Here is a 21,440-nt window from a genome sequence, read left to right as displayed (position 1 = left end):
CGCAGCCAATGGCGGCGCGCGGAGAGGCTCTTTAAAAAAAGAAGCGCCGGCCGTGGTCCGCTGTCAGCTGTGCGGATCCCTCCGCGCATGTAAACACAGCGCCGGCGGCCCCGGGGGGCGGGACGGGACGGGCCCCGGGGCGCGGGGGGCACGGCGGGCGGGGAGCGCGGCTCAGGGGCCTCCCCGAACCAGCGGTGCTGGGGGGAGCGGCCGCAGCGCGCACAAGGCGAGGGGCAGCGCACAAAGGCGGCGGGAGCGGGGGGCGCGGAGCTGCGGCCCGGCGGGGCGGGGGGCACCGGGAGGGACCCCCAGCGGCCGCGGTGAGCGACGCTCTCGGGGCCTCGCTCTCCGCCGGGGCCCGGGTAGCGGGCGTGGGATACGCGCTGCGCGGGCCAGGCCGCGCTCCGGAGGATCCGCCGCTGGCTCTTCCCCCCCGCCCCCAACGGGCCCTCCCCGGTCCGGCCCCGGCGCCCCCGCACAAAGGCGCGGGCGGGGCGGGGCAGCCGCGCCCCCTCCCCTGCCCGGGCCGGGCGGACTCTTTTCCCAGCCCCGGCCCCCCCGCGGACGCGCACGGAGCGCGGCGGCTCCGGAGATTGTTCGGAGAGCGGTGCGGAGCGGCCGCCCCGGCCGGGCCATGGCCGAGTTCCTGCCCCCGCCCGAGTGCCCCGTCTTCGAGCCCAGCTGGGAGGAGTTCGCCGACCCCTTCGCCTTCATCCACAAGATCCGGCCCATCGCCGAGCAGACCGGCATCTGCAAGGTGCGGCCGCCGCCGGTGAGTGCCCGCATGGCGCCGCCGGGAGCGGCCTTTGTGTGGGGCCCGGCCCGGCCCCCCCCGGCCCGCGGCCGCGCAGGTGACCCCGGGCAGGCGGGGCCGCCCCCGCCGCCACTCTGAAGTTTCACCGGGCCGGGGTTGAGGGGACCGAAGGGACCGACCGCTCCCCCCGCGAACTGGCTCCCAAGTGTCGGAGCGCCCGGTGGGGGAGTCGCCGGAGCGGCAGTGGAGGGAGCGGGGGCGGGGGGCAGCTGCCCCGGCCGGGCCCGGCCTCTCCCCGGCTCCCGGGGTTGGCCGGGGCCTCGCGCCCGGAGCGGCCCCGCCGAGCCCCGGAGGAGGTGCCGGGGTGCTGCCCTCCATGTTGGCATTGTGGCGGTGTGGGGCCGGGGGGACCCGCTCCCCGCCGCCCCCGGCCCCGCCGCGGCCTCCCCGGCCTCGGCGCGCTTTTAGCACGGAGAACTGTTTCTCAAGTTGGACAAGACCAAACTCCGCAGCCGTGAGTTTGGCTGGTGGCTCTGCGAGCTGAAGCCTAGACAGACATGGCCACCATTTTAGAATGCAATCCACTGTGGGAAGAAGTAGTAAGCCTTCATCTTCATCATCATCATCTCGACCGATGATGTAGTAAGCTCAAAATTAGGGTATGAATTCTGATTTCCTTTTGTTGGTCCACTCAATTTACTGAGAAATGTTGTGATGATCTTAGAACCATAGTTTGTGTAGTCAGAATTGTTAGTTTGTTTAAAGGTATGAACACCCGCACTGGTGAGGAGAGGGGCTTCTCAGAGTAAAAATCTAATTAAACAATGTGTGAATCATCTTTATTTTGGGTGAATTGCTCTTCCCTAAGTGGAGTGTGGTGCGAGTCTGGGGTGGTGCAGCCGGGTAAGGCAGTTAACATGACGGCAACAACCAGAATGTTAAACAGGCACTGAGTTTACATCTCCCTCCAGCAATGGGGAAAACTGACAGAACAGTTCTGCAGACTGAAGTTTTGCGAGGGAGACTTTGACTTCAAAGAAATAATGTTCAAAAACACACACTCCTCACTTCGGTGTTTTCGTTGTTGCTGGGACTCCTGTTGGTGTCCATCCTTTTCCTTCTGAATTAAAATAGTAGTAACTTGCTGAGGTAGTGTCTGAGGTGGCAGAAATGTTTGTAGCAGAGTGAATAATGTGAATCTTGCTGGAGAGGAAGGGAAGGTGTTTCAGCTCTCAGGAGGAAGAATCCCGGGTTGCTCTGTGAAGACCGCTCTTGAATTTGTGTCCTGGTAGAACGTGCCAGTGCTTCTTTTCATGCAGGGCAGCCGGATGCTCAGAGTTAAGGGGCTAAGATGTTTTTTGTTACAGAGTCACCATTGAAGTTCTGTAGTATTTTTGAGAAGATCTTTTGGGGTTTTAAGTTGCCAACAGTGTTTCAACAACTGTGACCAGACCTGCTTTTTTTGATTGGGTGGATGTTTTGGTGGGTTTTTGTTTGTTTGGGTTTTTCTGTTTTTGAGGGGGGTGTCTTTTTATTTGTTTTAGAAGCATCTCATCTAAAAAAATCTCATCTGTGTTTCTTGGCTGCTTGTTTAAAAAGCCAAAACCTTATCAGAAAGCTGCTCGTAGGATTTTATCTGTTGGAGATCATAAATCAACAGCCCTCAAAAAAGGACTGAATTACTTACTGCAACTGCATTTTCAGCTGCTCTCATCTTTGCTTCCTGAAGGGGCAGGTATTGCACCAGATATTACACCAGGTGGTGTGCCTGCCTGGCCGTGTGATCAGCTCTTTGAGCGTATTTAGAAGCAGGATGAAAATAGTTGGAGCTGCTGAGGGCTGAGCATGGGTAGTTCTTGGAGCCTGGCTTTGGGCAAGCTGAGCTCCCATGGCTTTATCTGCCCTGGATAATGCCTGGGATGACTTGTGAAGTGCGTGGTTGGTTCAGCGGCCTGGAGCATAGAGGGAGCTCTTCCAAAGCGACCAGAAAAGCCTTTAAGTTGACGTAGTTCCTGGCCTTCCTCCTGTGATCAGGAGCCGCAGTGAATATTCAGTTATTGTTCTTTTTGGTGTAATCGAGGGGTCTGTAATACCGTGAGCTAAAGACTGTACTGCTGTTTGCACAACAGTGTGTGTGTTCCAACTGGATGCCTTGTTTGGTGATGGCTGAGGTTTGGAATCTTCCTGCATCTGAGGGAATCTCTGGCCGGCGTGTGCAGTCTGGTTACGTGCCGGGAAGCAGGTAGGCAGCACCATGAGCTGTCAGGATCTGTGCCGAGAGAGGAATTGAAAATTTGATGGTTGGGCTGGCGTTATTTTAGCTTCAACTGCTGTGCAGTTATCAGCAGATGAATTTGTGTTTCTGTATCTGAGCTGCAACATGGCAAAACGTTGTGCAAGACTGATGGTGCCCAGCTGTAGCTTCCCCACTTGCTCATGGACAAGCCCTTACTCTGGAGCTGGCTTTGATGCTCCAGTACTGGAGCATGCACAGGAGAGCTCCTTGGGCTCCAAAGGACCGGCAGCAGGGCTTTCTCCAGTCCCTTTCTGCTGGCATTAGCTGGGCACCAGGTGGGCCCAGAGAAAACCACGTCTGCGGTGGCTTCTTGTGTGGCAGCTTTGGAGGACGGTGACCTGTTTAGTGAGGGGGTATCGAGGTAGTTGGTGTACAGAAGACATCTGGGTGGAAGACAGAGGATTCTGGGTGATCACTGCGTGTTCACAAGATGGAAGAATGTCCAGGAATATAACAGGAGGTGCAATTTCTGCATGGCAGTTTCCAGTTGAACACTCAAAAGGAGTTCTCTTCCTCTTCATTTCAGTTCAGTTTGTTCCAGCCATCACCAGTGACTGAGTTTTGCTCTTATTTAGGGATTCTGAGATGCTGCAGTGTCTGGTGGAGGGTGCAGCAATAACCAGCTCACTGGCACTGTTCTCTGTGGCTTTTTGTCAGCAGCATGGAGCATGAGCAGAGGGCCCCATTGGCAGCAAAGTGCTCGGATGGTGGTTGTTCCTGGCAGTTAATGAGCTGCATAAAGGAGAGATTTAAATTTGGGTCTGTTGCAGATCTGGGGGGAAGGGGCAGCCGGATGTAGGAGAGTGGGTGGGGTACAACTTGTTCGCAGTCCATCATGTGCCATTTTTTAGTTAGAATTTCTTCTATGAACCAAAAATACCTTTTATTAGGATTTCTTTATTTAAACAATATCTGGTCGTTTGGAATAAACTAAGTTTACTCCAAAATTTGGCATGTCAAGTGAAGGCCTTACATTCTAGAAGCCTGTGATAGCTCTGCAAATCACTGGGGGCATTTAGGGGGTCAGATGAAGTATTGCTTGAGAATGGAGTTGTTCTTCAAAATAGGTAGTTAATAGTAATTAATGGAAGTAAACAGTCTAACAAATGTGAAGCTTAGCTTCAAGAATTAATGGTTAACATGTAGAGCAGGAGAGGTATCAAACGCTCCAAGCCTTTCTTGAAGATGGATTCTTGCTTCACTTCGTTGCATCGTTGTTTTGCTGCTGTGAAGAAATAATAAATAATGATTATTTAAGCCTTACTTACCATATAAATCCATTTCAAAATACACAATGTTGTACAATGTACTAGAACATCATAACTTTCCTAAGGCCAAGCATGAAAATTGAGAACATCCAGGCTAAATTTCATTGCTCTAAATAACATGAATATGGAGAAGTACTGTTAAGGCTTCCAAGTCACTTAAACCAAACACTTAAAGATTAGAAAGTCTGGATTAGCAGAGCTGGAATTTTGAAGGAATTGACCCTGGAGTTACTGAAATTATTGACTGTCAGTTTTCAGGATATCCTGGAATACTGGTGAACTTGAGAACAGGGAGAATTAATTTCCTTATTGGTTTGAGTTCTTTATTGGGTGCAAGAGTTGACCCCCTCTAGCTCCAGAGCGGAGGAACGACTGGAATAGTCCTGGATAGGAACTTGGAAGGCGATAGTATGGAATACAATTGTATGAACACTGGTGTGATCAAATTAGTTTTATTTTTTTCCATGAGACCATGTGTTTGGTTAAATCAGTTGTGTTGTCCTTGTCTGAGATCTAGAAGTTAAGTGTGTTCAGTATTCTAATTACAGAAATTATTATTGTGCAAAATTAATACACCAATTCACAAATTAGTTCAACTATTAATGAGTGTTTGTAATGAAGGATCCTTTTCTAATGGTGTCTCACAACCTCAAGCCAAGGGTATGTAATTTTCATTACACGTCTAGAAGAACAAAAGCCGTGATTCCGAGTGGAGTTATGGTGGTGGCTCGTTGCTTTAGAGGGATCCCAGTTGCCCAATAAACAATGGATATTATGAAACAGTAATCGTTTAAGTAGGACTCAATGAGAGGGTTTACCTTTGGAACAAAGGATCATGGAGCGTCTTAGAGGAGGAAGGAGTCTCGAAAAATAACTGTGGACCTTGGTGGAAAGCAGTGTAATGGTGGAATGGGAGCTCTGGATAAGCCAGTGAATGCAGCTCTGGAGTTTCTCGGTGATAAATAGGGGGATTTTACCTCTGTGGCAGCACGAGAGTAGAAAATTCTGTATTAGGGATCCCACACTCACTGCAGGATTTTAAAAAGATTTGACAACTGGAGAGGGTACAGAGAAGCATCATAAAAGTTCTGCACATGAAATAATGAAATATTTAACCTTAGCAAAGCCTGAGTGGTGAAACCTAAAGGCTCAGGGCTTGGGAGAACTGGAACTGCTCCTCCAGGGACATACTTTGAGGAACAACATTGATTTAAGTGTTGTTTAAACCTCTTAAGGTCTGTTCAGGCTTCTCATTCAGCTGGTTGCTTGATTTATTTTCATTTTTATGGAGAAAAAGAAAAAACAAAAACCAATTCTGTTTTGGAGCAGCTTGACTGAGGGTTCTGGCAATCTGGTCCTGGAGCTGTAAAACAAACCACCACTAAAACAGGAATTAATGCAGAGAATTGCGATACTTTGTCTGAAACAGGAAGCTGATGGTGATGATCCTTCAGATTTGACAATACACAGAGGCTCAGTCAGTTGATTTTATCAAAGAGAAAACACAGATAACTCAATTACAACACGTAAGTGAGCTTCAGTGGGACAAACCAGAGGTGCTGCAGCATCTGTCAGTCCTGGCGAGCCAAGCCCGAGCCTCTGCTCCTGCTGAGCAGAAGCCAGGCTCAGGTGAGTCAGGAAACGGCATTTCTGACTGACAGAGGATCAGGTGGGAGGGGAAAGTGAAGGATGGTGGTGGATCTGCCATTTTTGGGAACTTTGGGATCAAGAATGGATGGGGTTTTGGGAGGAGAAGAGATATTTTAGTGCTGAGGTTCCTGTTCCCCTGTTGTCAATTCATGTGAAGAAAAGTAGATTAGCCACCGAAGGTCATTAGGAAATGCTGGCTTTAAATGAAGAACTTGTCACATTCATCACAGGGGTCATGTTGTGGAATTAGATAAATTCAGAGTAGGTTATTTACCGATCTCTAATTAGCAAGAAAATATGCAAAAGAATTATTTTAGTTTATTATTTATTTTACTAGTGGCAGTGGCCATGCACGGTGCTGCTGTGGTCACCATGGGTGGTTTCTGCTCTTCAGAAACACTGAGACATTGGTGTGGGCTTAAAAGACAATGAGAGTTTCCTCTCCTTTCCTCAGTCTCTTTCAGTGAGTCTCTGTCTGTGCCAGTTGCATACACTCCGGGAATGTCCTGGGGATTAGAGCAAAGGTCTGACCCTGGTGTCCTGTGCCTTGAGGGGAGGTGGCAGCAGCTCTTGGGGTCTGGTACCCTCAGACACCCACAGCTGGGTCTGGCCCCAGTCGTGATGGATGCTCTGTTTCAGAGTCAGTGCTGTGAAGTGAATCAGGGGTCTGGGATTTGCTGATCCCAGCACTCCATCCATCCCCAGCTGTACCTGCAGTGCTGCTGGTACAGTGGTGTTTATCTGTTCCTTGCATGCAGGTGCCTCCATGGAGAGGAGCCTGGCATCTCCTGTGTGTGAGCCCGGCTGCCTGTTGAGTTTAGAGGTTCAAACCCTGTGTGTAGTTTCTGTCCTCTCTCTGCCTTTGGGTCCCAAGAGGCAGCTGGCCCTGACGCTTGAGAATCATCTCCAGCTTACCTGAGCCTTTATTTCTGTCCATGTGTGGAGCTGGCACTGAAACACTGGGATCTAGAGAGGTGATTCCCACTGTACACTCATCCTGGGCTGTGGTTCTTGGATAGGAAGGATCTGTGGTTGTGTCTGTTCTCGCTTGCTAGTCTGCAGTACATAACAGAGCCCAGTTTTGTCTCAAATAAGAACTACTCCACCAGGCTTCTTTTTGGAGAGTTCTGTGCATAAGGTGGGTTAGTGCACCCAGGGTCCCTTCTTGGCAAGGAGGAATTCGGGGGGGTTGATGGAAAAATCTCCTCCGTTCGGAATGACCAAAGAAGGACTGTTCATCACAAACTGGGTTAGCTGATGATTGGAGTTCCCAACTAATGTTAGCCTTTAACAGGGTCACAGAGGGATTAGTTCCCGTTAGACAGGAGCTTTGTGGCTGACCCACTGCCGGGTGATAATGGGTTTGTGTGGATTCTGCCATCTGAGCTCCAAGTGTGTTTTTAATGTAGTCATAAAACCAGGAGACTGAAAGGGACCTTCTGAGTCACCGAGTTTGCTCCCCTCCTCTCGGAGGCAGCAATCATGGAACACCTTTGCCAAGGCAAGATCATAGATGTGGGAACAAAGAATGTAGGTCAGGCTCACAGGGTGGGCATCCCAGGAAGGGGGGAATTGCTGCAGTTCGCTGAATGAATGTGTTTCTCTGGCAAGAATTGCTAAGATATTCCTTTGGATCTTACTATGAGCTGCTGTCTAGCAAAATAATGAAAGGGCTGTCTCTTCTTGTGTCTGACATGGGAGAGACTGCAAGTAAAATGCTACTTGCAGTTTTCAAAAGATGTTGAAAAAATATAAGAGACTTCAGGAAAAAGCCCAAGGAAAAAACCCTCTTATTTGCAGGACTGGAAAGCTGGTTCTGTAAAGAGAAGGAAAAAGGTATTTGTTTATTGAAAAATGTCTTGAAACATTTCTTCCAGGAAGGATTCAGGAATAGCTGCTTTGGCAGCCAGCAGATGAGGGATTTGCTTATAAAGGACATGAGGATAAGGGAAGAAGAAAAGCTGAAGCCAACTAACTTGTAGAACAGCTTACCAGGGAGAGTGGTGATTTCTTGTTCCCTTGAATTCACAGAGGTGGGGGCGGTTAAATTTTAATTAGTGAGTTTGGGTGAGGTGCAGGTTTGCCAGCTGAAATGCAATGCTCTGAAGCCTGACATCCCTGGAACAGCTCAGTTAGGAGCCGGAATATGGAAATCACAGAAATAATTCTGCTGACCATTTGTAGTTTGCATTACTGCTTGAAATACTAATGTGATCCTTAGAGTGTGCCTTCTGCACAGCTGGATTTGTCCCTCAAGTTTATAGAAGACTTTGAAATTTTGAAGTCAGTCTCATTTTTGCCTGGATTTGATGACAGGTTTATAACAAGTGCAGGCTAAGGTGGGCACAGGATTTTGTTTGTCCCTTGCAGGCTTATAACAGTCAGGGATGGACAACAGAACACAATGGAGTCACTTCAGATGAAGAGTCCTGGTGGAGTAAGAACTCCTGATTTTTTTAGGAAATTGATGTTGTCTTGCTTTCTGTGTATACTTAATCTTAGTGCTCAGCATGACTGTTGAAAGACACTTAAAACTGAACTTCTTAAACATTTTTACTCATTTTTTAAAACAGGGAAATCCAAACCAGTTCCTTTGAGGAGCTGGATGGAGAGGGAAAGTCTTATTGATTCCCAGGCATGAGCTTTAGGGAAGTGGGCCTGGAAAGTTGGGGGTGGTGACTGGTCTCTTCCCCAGCAAAGCTCCTCATGTGGCTCAGCAGCTTTGCAAATGAATCCTGCACCACAAAGCTCCCTCTCGTGGTGCTGCTGCCTTTCCAAGGTGCATAAAGGCATTTCTGTCACACACAAATGTCTTTTCATGGGCCTGCAAGTGAGCATCGCATTTGGCTTGGTAAGTTGTGCTTCAAAATGTGTCCAGGATTTTTGTTGAGTAAATAATACACTCGTTAAAGAAGGGTTGAAAGTATCTTGTTTGGGACTTGAGGAACTTGCCATACTGTGGAATAGAGAAAGATAAATATCCTTATTGGTTATATCAACTTTAAGTAGTTTGGATGATCCAAAATAAACTTGTTGTGACTTTAAAATGACTCAGTGACAGTCAGGATGGACTGTGTGCTATACCTGTTGTCATTTCTCCAGATGGTGGATGACTGTGGGTCTGTAACAGTGTCATCTGACACAGTTTGTGTTCAGAGGACGTGCTGTAGTATGTTTGTAAAGCCAGGAGTGGTTTTATAATAATCTAATGTGATATATTATATATGGCATTCATTTCCCTCAGCTCTGCCTGCACTTCTGCGGCCTCACCTCAAGTCCTTGGTGCACTTTTGAGCACCACAATATAAAAAAGACATTGGAGAGCATCCTAAGGAGGGCCACGAGAATGGTGAAGGGTCTGGAGGGGAAGCCTCGTGAGGGGCAGCTGAGGTCACTTGGTTTGTTCAGTGGAGACTGAGGGGAGACCTCACTGGGGCCTTCAGCATCCTCATGAGGGGCAGCAGAGGGACAGGTACCAATCTGTTCCCTCTCATGACAAGTGACAGAACCCAAGGGAATGGCTGGAGCTGAGCTGGGAGATGTTTAGGTTGGATATCAGGAAAAGGTTCTTCCCCCAGAGGGTGGTTGGGCACTGAACAGGGAATGGGCACAGCTCCAAGCCTGTGTGAGTTCAAGAAGCATTTGGACAACGCTCCCAGGCACAGGGTGGGACTGTTGGGGGTGTCTGTGCAGGGCCAGGAATTGGACGTGATGATCCTGATGGACTCGATGGTCCCTTCCGACTCAGCCTATTCTATGGTACTTGCTTCAAAACTTCAGGAGCCAGAGTCAATCCAGTGTTGCCTCTCATTAAGCCAATTTACCATCACCCAGCAGAAGCTCTTCCAATGACTTTCTCCTTGCTAAAATTGAAACACTTTTAGGGCTGTGAAATGTTTGTTTCTGGCTGATGAACCTGTCTGCCTGATAGGCTGAAGTCACCTACTGAAAGTGCTGTTGAAGAAATGGAGCTCCCAAAGCTTATCTTTGAGAAACAGCTGATGTGCCATCAGGGTGTCTTGGGGTGTGTGTTGGTCATTCAATCATTGGTAAACTTAAAAGCTGCGGGTGTAGGAAATGCCTGTTGTGGCAGCTTGTGTTGTCTGGTGTCGTGTTACTCTTCCAGCGCAGTGGGTGACTGGTGCTTTGCCAGAGCCAGTGTCTTTGGCCAAACAGGAAAGACTGTCCCCAAACATGCACCAGTCACTAATAAATAGACACATGGAGATCATGGGGATAATCAGCTAATTCTGGAGCAGGATGTTTCAGGTGCCATGCTGTGGATGAGCTGTTTCTTTAAGATCATGCACATAAATTTCCTCATTTACTTTCATAAGCAGAGGGGACTAGCCTGCTCTATGCTGTCTGACATGGATTGGGTCTGTGTCTGCCCTAGGCACCCTTGGAGCTGGATTTCTTTAGTCTGAGCATGAGCTGGAGCCTGTAGGAGCAGGTAGGGATCCTGTTTCTCCTGTTGTGCCCAGTGGCATGCAGGCTTTCCTCTGGGCTCTGCCCAAAGCAGCAGCCTGTGCCAGCAGACATGTGGCCTGACCAGAAGAGTCTCCTGTGCTGTCCCCTCCCTTGCTTGGCTTCTCTGACGTGCTGCCAGTGCAGTAACTGCAAGTGGTAGCCCTGAAGCGCAGCCTGGAGGGGTGACAGGTGTCATTGCCTACGTGAGCTGAATTCTTGCCCCTGTTCATCTTACTGCTGGTTCTTGTCCTCTGCAGAGCCTTACTAGAGGATCTGGTTTGGGGTAATGCACAGTCCACCCAGAGACAGCCTTGGCTTACTGCTTAGCAAAGCAGTGAGGCAGCACAGCCCTCTTGGTTTCATTTACTCTCGGCCTAAGCAAAGCTCCCTACAATTCTCCCTTGGGCAGTTTAATTCAGTCCCCAGCATGTCTCAAGGGTCCTGTGTGTCATCGCCACTGTGTTCCCTCCTGGTCTCGGTGCCTGTTTCCTGTCTCCCTGTCTTTGGTACAGAGCAGACTCTGGAGTTGTGACTAATGATGTAACCAGTTGGTTCAGCTTGAGAGTCAGATTTGTCCTGTTGAAGTACAATACTTCAAATCCTGCCCAACTGTTCCCAGTTATGCTTCTCATCTTACAGCTTGAGGGCCCCAAATGATTCATCAAACAAGATATTAGAAAAGAGTGTCAGTTCTCTTCCTCAGACTTGATAGTTTCATTGCATTTGGTTTTCTGGCATAGAAAATAGGCAGTAAAAGAAGGGTTAGTGTTATTGGCTTTCTCAAGAACATGTCATTGGGCACCAGACAATCTTGTGGTTAGAAGCAGGAAAATAATCGAGAAATGTGTCCCACTGGTTGAGGATTGAGTGTCCTCTGGATAATTTGTCATCCTGACCCCCTACCATTGTCTAATTGCCAATTCAAATGTTAATTTCAGCCAGCCTTGTCAAGTTGTGTGCTGCAAGTGCCTTGCAGGATCAGAAAACCTTTATTACCGATTTTGAGGTCTGGATTAGTCAATGCCAGCTTGGTAACATGTATGGATTGGTGGCCCTCTTCGCTCTTCAGCTTCACCACGCTCTCAGTGACTCTTGCTCCATGTTTGTTTGTAAGATAATTGCTTTGGAAAGCATTTATTTTCTGCGCTAATTTTCACATTCTCTGTGAATCTAAAATAAAAAATATGTGCTTATGATGCTGGTCTTACTTCAGTTGTCTCAGTCCCCCAGTGTTGATCTTTTTCTTTATGCAAAGCTCTGTCTTACTCCTGTCCTACTACACTGGCAGTAGCTCACTTGTGCATTATCTTCATTCTGTAATTTGTGATAACAAGATAACTTTATATATAATAAATTCCTGTCAAGTTTAAATCAAATATAATTTGGTTTTGTGAAGTCGTGTATTGCCAAACCAAGCATGTGCAGTAAATGTCAGAGATCTAAAAGATAAAACGGCTTTATAGTTGTGTTTATAAATAACACTTCAGTTGCAGGTATTTTATTAAAGTAATAATAATCTTTTTTTAAATTGGTCATATTCCAGCTCTTCCTGAATGTTTGCAGCCAAGGAAATTGTCAGGCATTGGCACAGGTTGGCCAGGACAGTGGTGGAGTCACCATCCCTGGCAGTGTTCAGATGTGTGGATGTGGCACTTGCGGACATGGGTGGTGTGGTGAACATGGTGGTGGTGGGTTAGAAGTTGGTCTTGATGATCTTAAAGGGCTTTTGCAACATCAATGATTCCATGATTCTGTGGAGGCTTACATTGCAGAACAAGTCTTCAGTTCCAAAGTGTACCTGATTTGGGGGTTCCATTACCTATTTTTGAGGCACAGTGAAGTATTCCAAGGGGTAGACAATGACACTCAACGTATCTCACCATTCCTGCTCTCTGACTTGTTCCCAGAGAGGGGATTTGGGTATCAGCACAGCCCTGGCTCCCCGACAGGTCAGAGTGCAGCTGCTGAGCCCCCACCACGCCAAGTTCCATGTGCTGGTGGGGCTGAGGAGGCTCTGGAGGCCATGGGGGCTCTTCATGCTTCAGGCTCATCTGGCTTTTGACTATTGCAGAAATTTCCTTCCTTTTCCTGATCTTTTGATGGAACCCTTCTGTTTTCCAGGACTGGCAGCCTCCGTTCGCATGCGATGTCGACAAGCTTCACTTCACACCGAGGATCCAGAGGCTCAATGAACTGGAGGTAAACTGGAAAGCTAAACATTACTTCGGTTCCCACATGTGTCAGTGTGTTTTTGGGAGGTGATGTTTGCCACAGTTGGCCATGAGCTGACAGCACTCTGGACCTCGAACAGCAATTTCTAATTAGCACGGAAATCCATCTGTTTCAGAACCTAGTTAGAAACATTCCAGGCATAAAAATAATGTTAATGCTCATTAAAAAAGGAACCTAATTTAGGCCTTTTCCACACAGGTGCTTCTAAGTAGTTAAACTGTCCAGGGCCATAGATCTGTGTCTGTGTTTTGCACTCATACAGTGTCTTTCAAAAGGAAAAGAGATGAAACACTTGGAGTGCTTTAAAAATAGCCAGCCTTTTGGAAGAAACAATTGCAAAATCTGGATTCAGTTTGTGGAAATTTGCTGTTCACAAGCACTTTCATTCACTGCTTCAGTGAATTGACACTAAAGGGGAGTGTGAGGACTTCTGGTTGGCTCAGTGCTGGTACCATTTGGGATGATGGTGACTCTGTGCCTAATTATTCTCCTGATTCTTGGTTTCTGAAGTCCTGACGTGGTCATGAGAAGTGCTGGGGAAGGGCTCAGATGCTGGCTTAGAATGCTAAGAGGGGGATTTGTGTGACCACAGGCTGTTCAGAGCTCCCTGGAGTTTGCAGACAAGCTAATCTGTACAGACATGGCCAGTTTTTACCTTAAGAACAGAAAATGTGCTGAAAATAAAATGTGTCAAAATTTAAGTTACTGCTCTTACATAGCAGCAGTGCAGTGATCTTACTGTGGTAATTGCTGTGCAACCAGCCAGGCTTTCCCTGCCCTGACCCATTGGTGTGCTTAAAAGTGAAACAAACACAGTTGGGAGTGAGAAGGAGTAACAGGAAAAAAAAAAAACATTAATTTTTTTTTTTAATATTGATTTATTTTTGGTTTATTGCAAATAAACCAAATTGTAATAAACGATTGCAGTAATTAATGTAATAATGCAGCAAATCTGGACAATGCAGCTGGTTTAGGGAGTCTTTAGCAGTAATAACTTACCTTTTGGCTGTTCTCAGAAAGTACTTTTCTGAGTGCAGTAAAAGGTAACAAAAGGTGACTCAAGGAAACATGCAGATACCACCAATGGTATCTGCATGGAATTTATTTTTCTCCACATGATGAGAGGGGGAAAATGCAAAATGATTCCTGCAGAGGGCAAAGCTGGGCAGGCAGCTGAGTCTGCAGTGCTGTAAATGTTGGGGTACAAAACCTACATCTGCTTTTAGCATGCAGTTCACTTGTTTGGTTGGTTGATTTCAGGCCCAAACTCGTGTAAAGCTGAATTTTCTGGACCAGATTGCAAAGTTTTGGGAGCTTCAGGGATGCACACTGAAAATTCCACATGTGGAGAGGAAGATCTTGGATTTATTTCAGCTTAACAGAGTAAGACCGTTATGGAAAAACTTGTCCTGAAAAGCTGCTATGTTACTTCAATTCCTGGGATGGTATCACAGCTGGTCAGGGGAGGTTTTGGGGTATATCTAAGCTGGAAAAAGTATTCCTTTGTTTAAGCTAACATAGCTAATAGGACAGTAAGAGTAAGAATACATTATCAGGGAAAGTAAGTAATACATTATCATGGAAGTTTTCCTGTGAGCCTAGATCACCTTAAATTTACAGCTCTTCTTTAAAATTGAACTTGGGTGTACTGGTCAAGAATAAGCTTAGGCTTAACTGGAGAAAGTTCCTGAACAATGACAAAAGTGAGAGAAAAAAATTTTCCATTAGAATATGGAAGAAAAAAAATCCAATTACTTTTAGGACGAAACTTGTTAAACTTGTGGAGAATTTCATGTATACTGATAGTAAGAGATGGGATTCTCTGACCCCAAGGATATGTTCTTTCTCTTTTCTTTATGTTTAGGGCAGTTTTTATTGGGAATTTTTGAGCTTATTTTGTAGCACTTCTTCCAGTGAAAAGAACTGAGTGTCCCGTGCTAGAAAGTTGTGTTGGGATACAAAGTGACAAATTGCAGCCAAATAAGTTCTCAGAGTAGGCTGAGCGACTGTTTGCACATGGAACAGAGGTGCTGGTTTATTTGTAAAGTAATCCAACAAGTTTGGAATTCCTGAATAGGTTATGTTTTATATGTTCCAGTTATTGCCTTAAAACAACTTCAATGTTATGGGGGTTTTTTTAAATCTGTATTTTTTGTGGTTAAAATGTCAATTGGGATGTTGTCCTGCCTTTTTCCTTGAACGTGATAATTTTGCCATTAAATATGTGACTATTTTATTTTCACTTTTTAGCTAGTTGCAGAACAAGGAGGATTTGATGTAGTTTGCAAGGAGAGAAAATGGACCAAAATAGCCACGAGGATGGGCTTTGCTCCTGGCAAAGCTGTGGGCTCGCACATCCGTGCGCATTACGAGCGAATCCTCTACCCCTACAACCTGTTCCAGTCAGGAGCGAGTCTCTTGGTAAGCTGTGCTGAAACCACCTGCAGTTCACTTAAGGTAGCAGCCAGTCTGCGAGGGTTCTTTTAATTTCTGGAGTGTTTGTGAAGCTGCATTCCGTGCTTGGTGTCATGCAGGTGACTGACCAGATGCTGTGTTCAGCAGTTCAGAAAGCCATGGGCAAACTTTTCATTAGAGGTGAAGTTTTTAGCATTAGTCCTCCACGTGACCTCTGACTCCTGCTTTGAACAGTATCTGTTGGTATTTTCTCCCTCCAGTTTACAGAAGCCTCGTGATAAGGGACATTTAGACTTCCTGCAGTGATTTCTGTAATGCCAAGTACTTCTATATTCATGGAACATTCCAGGTCCATCTCTCTGCCACAACAAGTGCTGTGGTTCTGTGTCACATGCCTAGAGTGACTGAGGGACTGTGCCAAGCCATGGCAGTGTTGTGGCACGTTCACTAAGGGGGACAGGTTGCAGAAAGCTTCCTGGCTGCTGTAGTGATGTTAAGTGTGACTTGGGATTTTTTCCAAGCATAAATCTTCATCCTTCCTAGTCATCAATCTTTGATTTGGCCATTAAACCAAAATTCAGGGTTGATTGAGAGTGGAGGCCATATAATCTCTAATGGGGAATAGCTCTGTTCTTTTAGAGCAGCAGTCATTTATTTGGAAATCCAAGATTGGTTGCAGTTGTCAACATCCATTTTTATTTCTTTGAAATGCTCTTTCCGTGATGATCTTTCAAAGACAGGAGTGCTGACCTTTTTTAAGCAATAAATGCCCTAATCCTGTTACAAGCATATCTCCATGTACAGAAATCAACACAGGCCTTTACACAAAGCTACTAAAATGAGGGAGGGATTTGATGTAAGTCCAGAGAAGTTAGAATTAGACTTTTTATTTAGGCAGTGACAATCACTTCTCAGTGAAGAATAGCTAAATTCTGCTGGCCCTTCAGAAAAGGGGGTCTTTTGCAAACAGGATAAGAACAAAATTGAGTTGAAGATAAAAATCTTCATGCTAAGGAAACTGCTAGATCAAAAATATTTTGGCTTCCTTCAAACATTCCTGTTAAGTAATGGAAAGCAGCACCACTTTCTAAAGGCATTTAGTTGAAAACTTGGCATTTGTATTAGGTCTGAAAATTGTGATTTCTCTTTGGGGTTTTTATTGAGCTTGTGTGTTTGTTACACCTGTCTTCGCTGCCATATTTTTGAGGTACCATTGCACAGGGAAAGATCTAATTAAAAGTTGTGAAACAGTGAACGTGGTACCATAGTATCCTGGAAATGGAAATTTCACAAGAGCGTCTGTCACGCAGTTAATACTCACTTCATGGTTTGCTCAGTATTAAACCCTTTTAGAAGAGGGAAAACCTCCTTAGATGAGGACATTCTTTTTAAATGACTTTTTAAGCTCTGTCTTGCAATGGCCACGTGACATCTGTTCAAAGCGATGTGGAGGCAATTCTAGACAAGTGATACACGTAAGGTTAACTGATTTTTTTTTAGCTCCTCCCCTCCTCAGGCAGTTAAAATATTCCCCTCCTATATGTGGTAGACACAGATTTTTGAATGACCTGAGAGAATTCACAGAAATATGTTGGATTTAGCTCACTTTTCACTCTAATTTGATTTTTTTTTCCCCCCTGACAGTGTTATTTTTCAAGTGAGTTTGTTTTGCAGTATGTTTTCTGAGTATCATCTCAAATGAGATTCTTTTTGGCTTCCTTTCACATGTTCTTATTAAGTGGTGCTTACCCAGATGCTTCTTGTGTAGGTGTCCGTTACTGTGTGTCTGTTCAGTGTTTTCCTGGGAATCTAAGAACCTGAGCTGTTCTTTGGAGAAGCTGTAGCTGTTCAGTGTGACAGCTGTCAGTTGGAGATGTGCTTCCTCCTTCAATAGCCTGTTGAGAGAAGCTCTTCACACAGCTCTGATGATCATCCAGACAAGATTAGTGCTTGTGTTCACTGAGTCTTTTGATTTTTTTTTTCTTTATTTGGTAATACTTGAAATATTTGTTGCCTTTTTTCCTGCAAAGGCCAAAAATACGAAATTATGTCGTTTCCACTAATAATGACTAATGACTGTGCCATAACTTTAATCTCATCTAGATCTGTGTATAGCATTAACTGTTTGTGTGGCTTCAATACATATTAAACTGGCTTCAGGAGTTATTTTGACAGATATTCCAGCTGGAGCTATTTCTGTCTACATGCTGAAATAGTGAAACTCTCTGGAGCTGTTCAGAGGGGAATAGAGGGGAAAGCATGTTTTTATTAAAGCTCATGTTCAGTCCAACAGCAAAAATTCCTTAAACCAGCCAGTTTCTAATACCCAAAGCAGCTCTCCACAGGGGGTATTTATTTTCTTCTTATCTTGAAATTGGACTAGACAGGCCTGGGGTGTTTGTAGTGTTGTAGGCCTGGAGTAGTTGCAGTGAACCTGTTGGTACTGGTTCTTACCCCTGTACCTCTCCTTCCCAGCTGTGGTAACTGCGTGGCATCCCAGAGAGTCACACTGTATGCCCAGAGGGAGAAGTGTCCCCTGCATGAACTGAGGTATCCAGAATCTTGTGTCAGTGCATCTTCTGTACTGCATTGCCCAGATGTTCCATGAGTTAAAGTGCAGCTACATTTTGGGCGGCTCGAGGTGGTTTTACTTCTGTTTGTCAGTGAATCCAGCTGACTCAGTAATTGTGGATCTGGTTTCTTTTCCAAACTAAGGCTTTAGTGGCCTTATTTCCAAAGATTTAGATGCGTGTGCCTCTGATAAAGATGTTTCAGTGTAAGACAGTTCTCTGGCACCCTTCATTGTTCCTGGAGAAAAATGAGCACCTCTGGAGTTTGGTGGTTTTTATGACCCCATGGACATGTAGTTGGGGTAAACCAGTTGTGTTCTGCAAGTATCAGGCTTGACTGATTGGCTTTTGTGTAAATTACTACTAATTTAATTACTACTAATAAACATCTAAACCTGGAGGAAATGAATTGTATCCCTTCCCCCCTCCCCCCCATCTTTTTGACATCCTGAAGGCCGTGTGGCAATTCCTGCTCTGTCCTTTGTCTGCTAAAGGAGCTACTCCTTTGTGGCCTCAGCTGATGGGTTTTAACTTGCTCTCTGCCACCCCTGAGGGTTCAAGGATCATGTGTGCAACCATCTTCTTGGAATATAATGAGATCATGATCACAGTGTGTGGGATGAGCTCCTGGTGAATGGTTGGTAATAGCTCAACCTCCCCAAAGCCTGGTTGGGAAGAGAGATGGCAGCTGTGCCCTTGGTTCAAGACAGTTGATCAGGTCTGTGCAGGAGTAAAGGGAGTACAGAGGAATTCTCATCCTTAGAACAGTTCTAGGTGTTCTCTTGGTACAGCTGAAATTGTGAATTAACAGCCATTCCATACCACTGCCTTTGCCTCGGGTTTCAGAGGCACTGGGAAATGTTTGTGCTTAAATAGTTGGTGAAACATCATTATTTAAGAAATGTCTTCTGATGTCTTTCAAGGAACAGTGAGTGCTCTTTTTTTTGTGGGGTTTGGTGGGATTTTTTTGGGGTTTTTTGTTTGGGGGTGAGGGGGGGTTTCAGTTGGTTTTTTGGGGTTTGGTTTTCTTGTTGTTGGGGTTTCTTTGGTTTGTTTTTTTCTTTTGGTATTTTGGTTTGTTTTGTGGGGATTTTTTGTGGGGTTTTTTGTTTGTGTTTTGGTGGGTTTGTTTGGGTTTTTTTCTGGTTTTTTCTTTGTTTGTCTGGGCACTGCACTGAAGTCAGACACAATCTGTTGGTTTTCAAGGTTTTCTTACACTTCTGTTTTGGAAAAGCTGTTTGCGTTCCAGAGCTTTATTTTCAAGGTTCATATGTCCTCTGTTATCAGAAGCAGTAGAAACTCTTTTTTTTTTCTGATAAGTTGGGTTTCACATGAGGAAATGATTCAAGGACCCAGATTTTATAGAAGTTCTTTTCTGTTCTCTCATTTTCCACCTTTTCCTGTTCATTTGCTCTTTCTGCTTGTCCATTTTCTGTTCTGAGAAACGGTTATTTTTTGCTTTCTTTCCCTGATGTTATGTCACATCATCTTCTTTCAGCTTTGGTAGATGCCTCATCCATGGAAGGATTTAGGGCCAGGTTGGATGGGTCTCAACCTCGTGTAGTGGAAGGTGTCCCTGCCCATGGCAGGGGCTTAGAACAAGGTGATCTTTAAGGTCCCTTCCAATCCAAACCCTTCTGCCATCCTGTGATTCTTGTTCCAGTGGGAGCTTTAAGGGACCAGGCTCTCGTGAAGAGGCAGCTGCAGCTCTGGGGCTCCAGACCCAACCTTTGAGCATCAGCCAGGACTCGCTGCTTGTGTGCACGAGCTGCAAAGTTGAGTGGTACTGTGTATTTAATGCTGAAATTAAGTCAGCCGTTTGCTTTCAGAGTATAAATCTAGAGTTTACAAAGTCTAGGACTGAAGGTAGTCTGAAAGCAAACAGCAATTCTGGAGGTTTCTTTGATCAGTGTGGTGGACTGTCTGTGGGCGGTGGTTAATGACACCCTGCTGCCCTTGACTGATACTGCTTTTTTGTTAAATACACCATTCTCTCTGCATAGACTTCTCTTCAAAAATAACACTTTCTCCTCCTTTTCCCTCCCCCCTTCTGGCTGTCATTTATTTCTAAAAGTATGTTTGCTGTGCTGTCTATAGAGCAGCATCATCCTCACACCACTGCAGTGGTTCTCTCTGTCCTTTACTGCTCTCTCTTGCTGAGTAAATGCTTGTGATGGGAACAGAGTAACAGAACTGGGGAAATGTGGATCCAGCAATTTCATGAATTACTTCCTGGCAACATGAGATTTTTTCTTTCTGTAGGATTTGTTGTGTACTCATTAAAAACTGTTACATTTTGTCTGCTGTTACTGGGTGTTGTGTGGCTTGACAAATGGGGAATGGTCATTAATTATTCTGTTTCTTGCCAGAGGTATGCACAGTTTTCAGCAATTAAATGTGTTCATTCAGCAGCTTGAAAGAACTAAAACTGTTCTTGCATCTTTTCCCTTCTGCCCTTAATTCATGCAGCAGTTGTCCTCTCCAAAACATGGAAAGAAGGGAGCTCCTGCAGTGTCCATATTACAGAGCTGTATTTCAGTTAGGACAGGGATGTTTGATAGGTTGTAATATTGCTCTGTATGTTGGCATCACAGCCAGTCAACGTTAGGACACTTCAGCAGTTCCAGGGTGCTGGTGACCCAGTCTGCAAAGGCCCCATCTGCCAGAAGAGTTAGGCTTGGTATTCCACTCAGAGAAATGTTTGGTGCTCATTAACACTTAAAGGATGACTTCAGCTTTATTTAAGATCCTTTATTATGGCTATTGTAGTCACTAAAGTGATACGAAAAAGTGATTTTGTGCTTTGTTCAGGTAGGTAATGTTACCATTGTCATACATGCTGTTTATTAACTCAGCACAGGAATTATTAGGGCCCTGTCTATGTTCTTTCCATGAGCCAGGAAATTGTTCAGGTTTGTATTGCAAGTGGAGGTAGAAATGAAGTAATCAAATTGTCTCCTCAGTGTTTGCAGAAGCCAGATCTGAGCAGTGACACGAAGGACAAGGAGTACAAGCCCCACGATATCCCCCAGCGGCAGTCGGTGCCGCCGTCCGAGAGCTGCCCACCCGCCCGCCGCGCCAAGCGCCTGACGCCCGAGGTGAGCGTGCTGAGGGCACCCTGAGCACAGCGCTGCGTGTGTGTGTGTGCACAGGCACAGCTGCTTCACTTTGGCAGGGGTACCTAAACATGTATAAATGCATAAATAGTGGGTAAGTATTGTCTGATGCTTTACCAAGTGTGTTACTGAGGTTCGGAGTTCTGGGAGGCTCTGCTGTGGAAGCTGTTCGTGGTTGTGGACAGTAGGGTTATGCTTTCAGCATGATTGTGGATACTGTGGGGCTCTTAGATGAAAAGACAGGTGACAGCTTCTGGAAATGAAGCAGCTTTGATCTGTTGTTCCTCAGTCAGTGAGCAGCACTTAGTCTCTAAATGTGCTGGAAGGTTTCTGTTCGTCTCTCATGAGTTGAAGCCAGGTGTTAGAGCGGGGAAGATTTTGGTTTTAACATTAGCGCTGTTGTAGTTAATTTTTCACTCCTGAATTCTATCAATTTGTGTTAATTTACCCATGCAATATAAGGAAGAAATGTATACCATCAAGTCAGTGTGGTTTTGTACAATCTTACATGTCCTTAAGAAACAATATTTGTTTGGATAAGCATGAAATGTGTTGGTTATATCTCAGTATCTTCTGTGAAGACATATTTTAGGAGATCCCGTGTCTCCTTTGTTGCTGGAAAACAGTAATACTTTGGCTCCAGCCTTTCCAGTCTGATGATCATATCTC

The 21,440-nt window shown here is 45.6% G+C and overlaps 1 protein-coding gene across 1 annotated transcript in view; it reads left to right on the top strand.

The window, feature by feature from the left end:
- Nucleotides 1-225: 225 nt before the first annotated feature.
- The window catches only part of KDM5B (lysine demethylase 5B), a 57,308-nt gene continuing 36,093 nt past the window's right edge, over nt 226-21,440 (top strand). Inside the window, exons 1-5 of the mRNA XM_082295996.1 lie at nt 226-772; nt 12,560-12,637; nt 13,931-14,053; nt 14,921-15,091; nt 20,619-20,753. Of these exons, the coding sequence (XP_082152122.1) occupies nt 635-772; nt 12,560-12,637; nt 13,931-14,053; nt 14,921-15,091; nt 20,619-20,753 (645 nt within the window). The 5' untranslated portion in view covers nt 226-634. The remainder of the gene's footprint in view (nt 773-12,559; nt 12,638-13,930; nt 14,054-14,920; nt 15,092-20,618; nt 20,754-21,440) is intronic.

The sequence above is a fragment of the Coloeus monedula genome (assembly GCF_965178545.1).
Source record: "Coloeus monedula genome assembly, chromosome: 23".
Lineage (NCBI taxonomy): Eukaryota > Metazoa > Chordata > Aves > Passeriformes > Corvidae > Coloeus > Coloeus monedula.
Note: the sequence above shows the minus strand (reverse complement) of the source record. Positions and strands in the feature narration are given on the sequence as shown.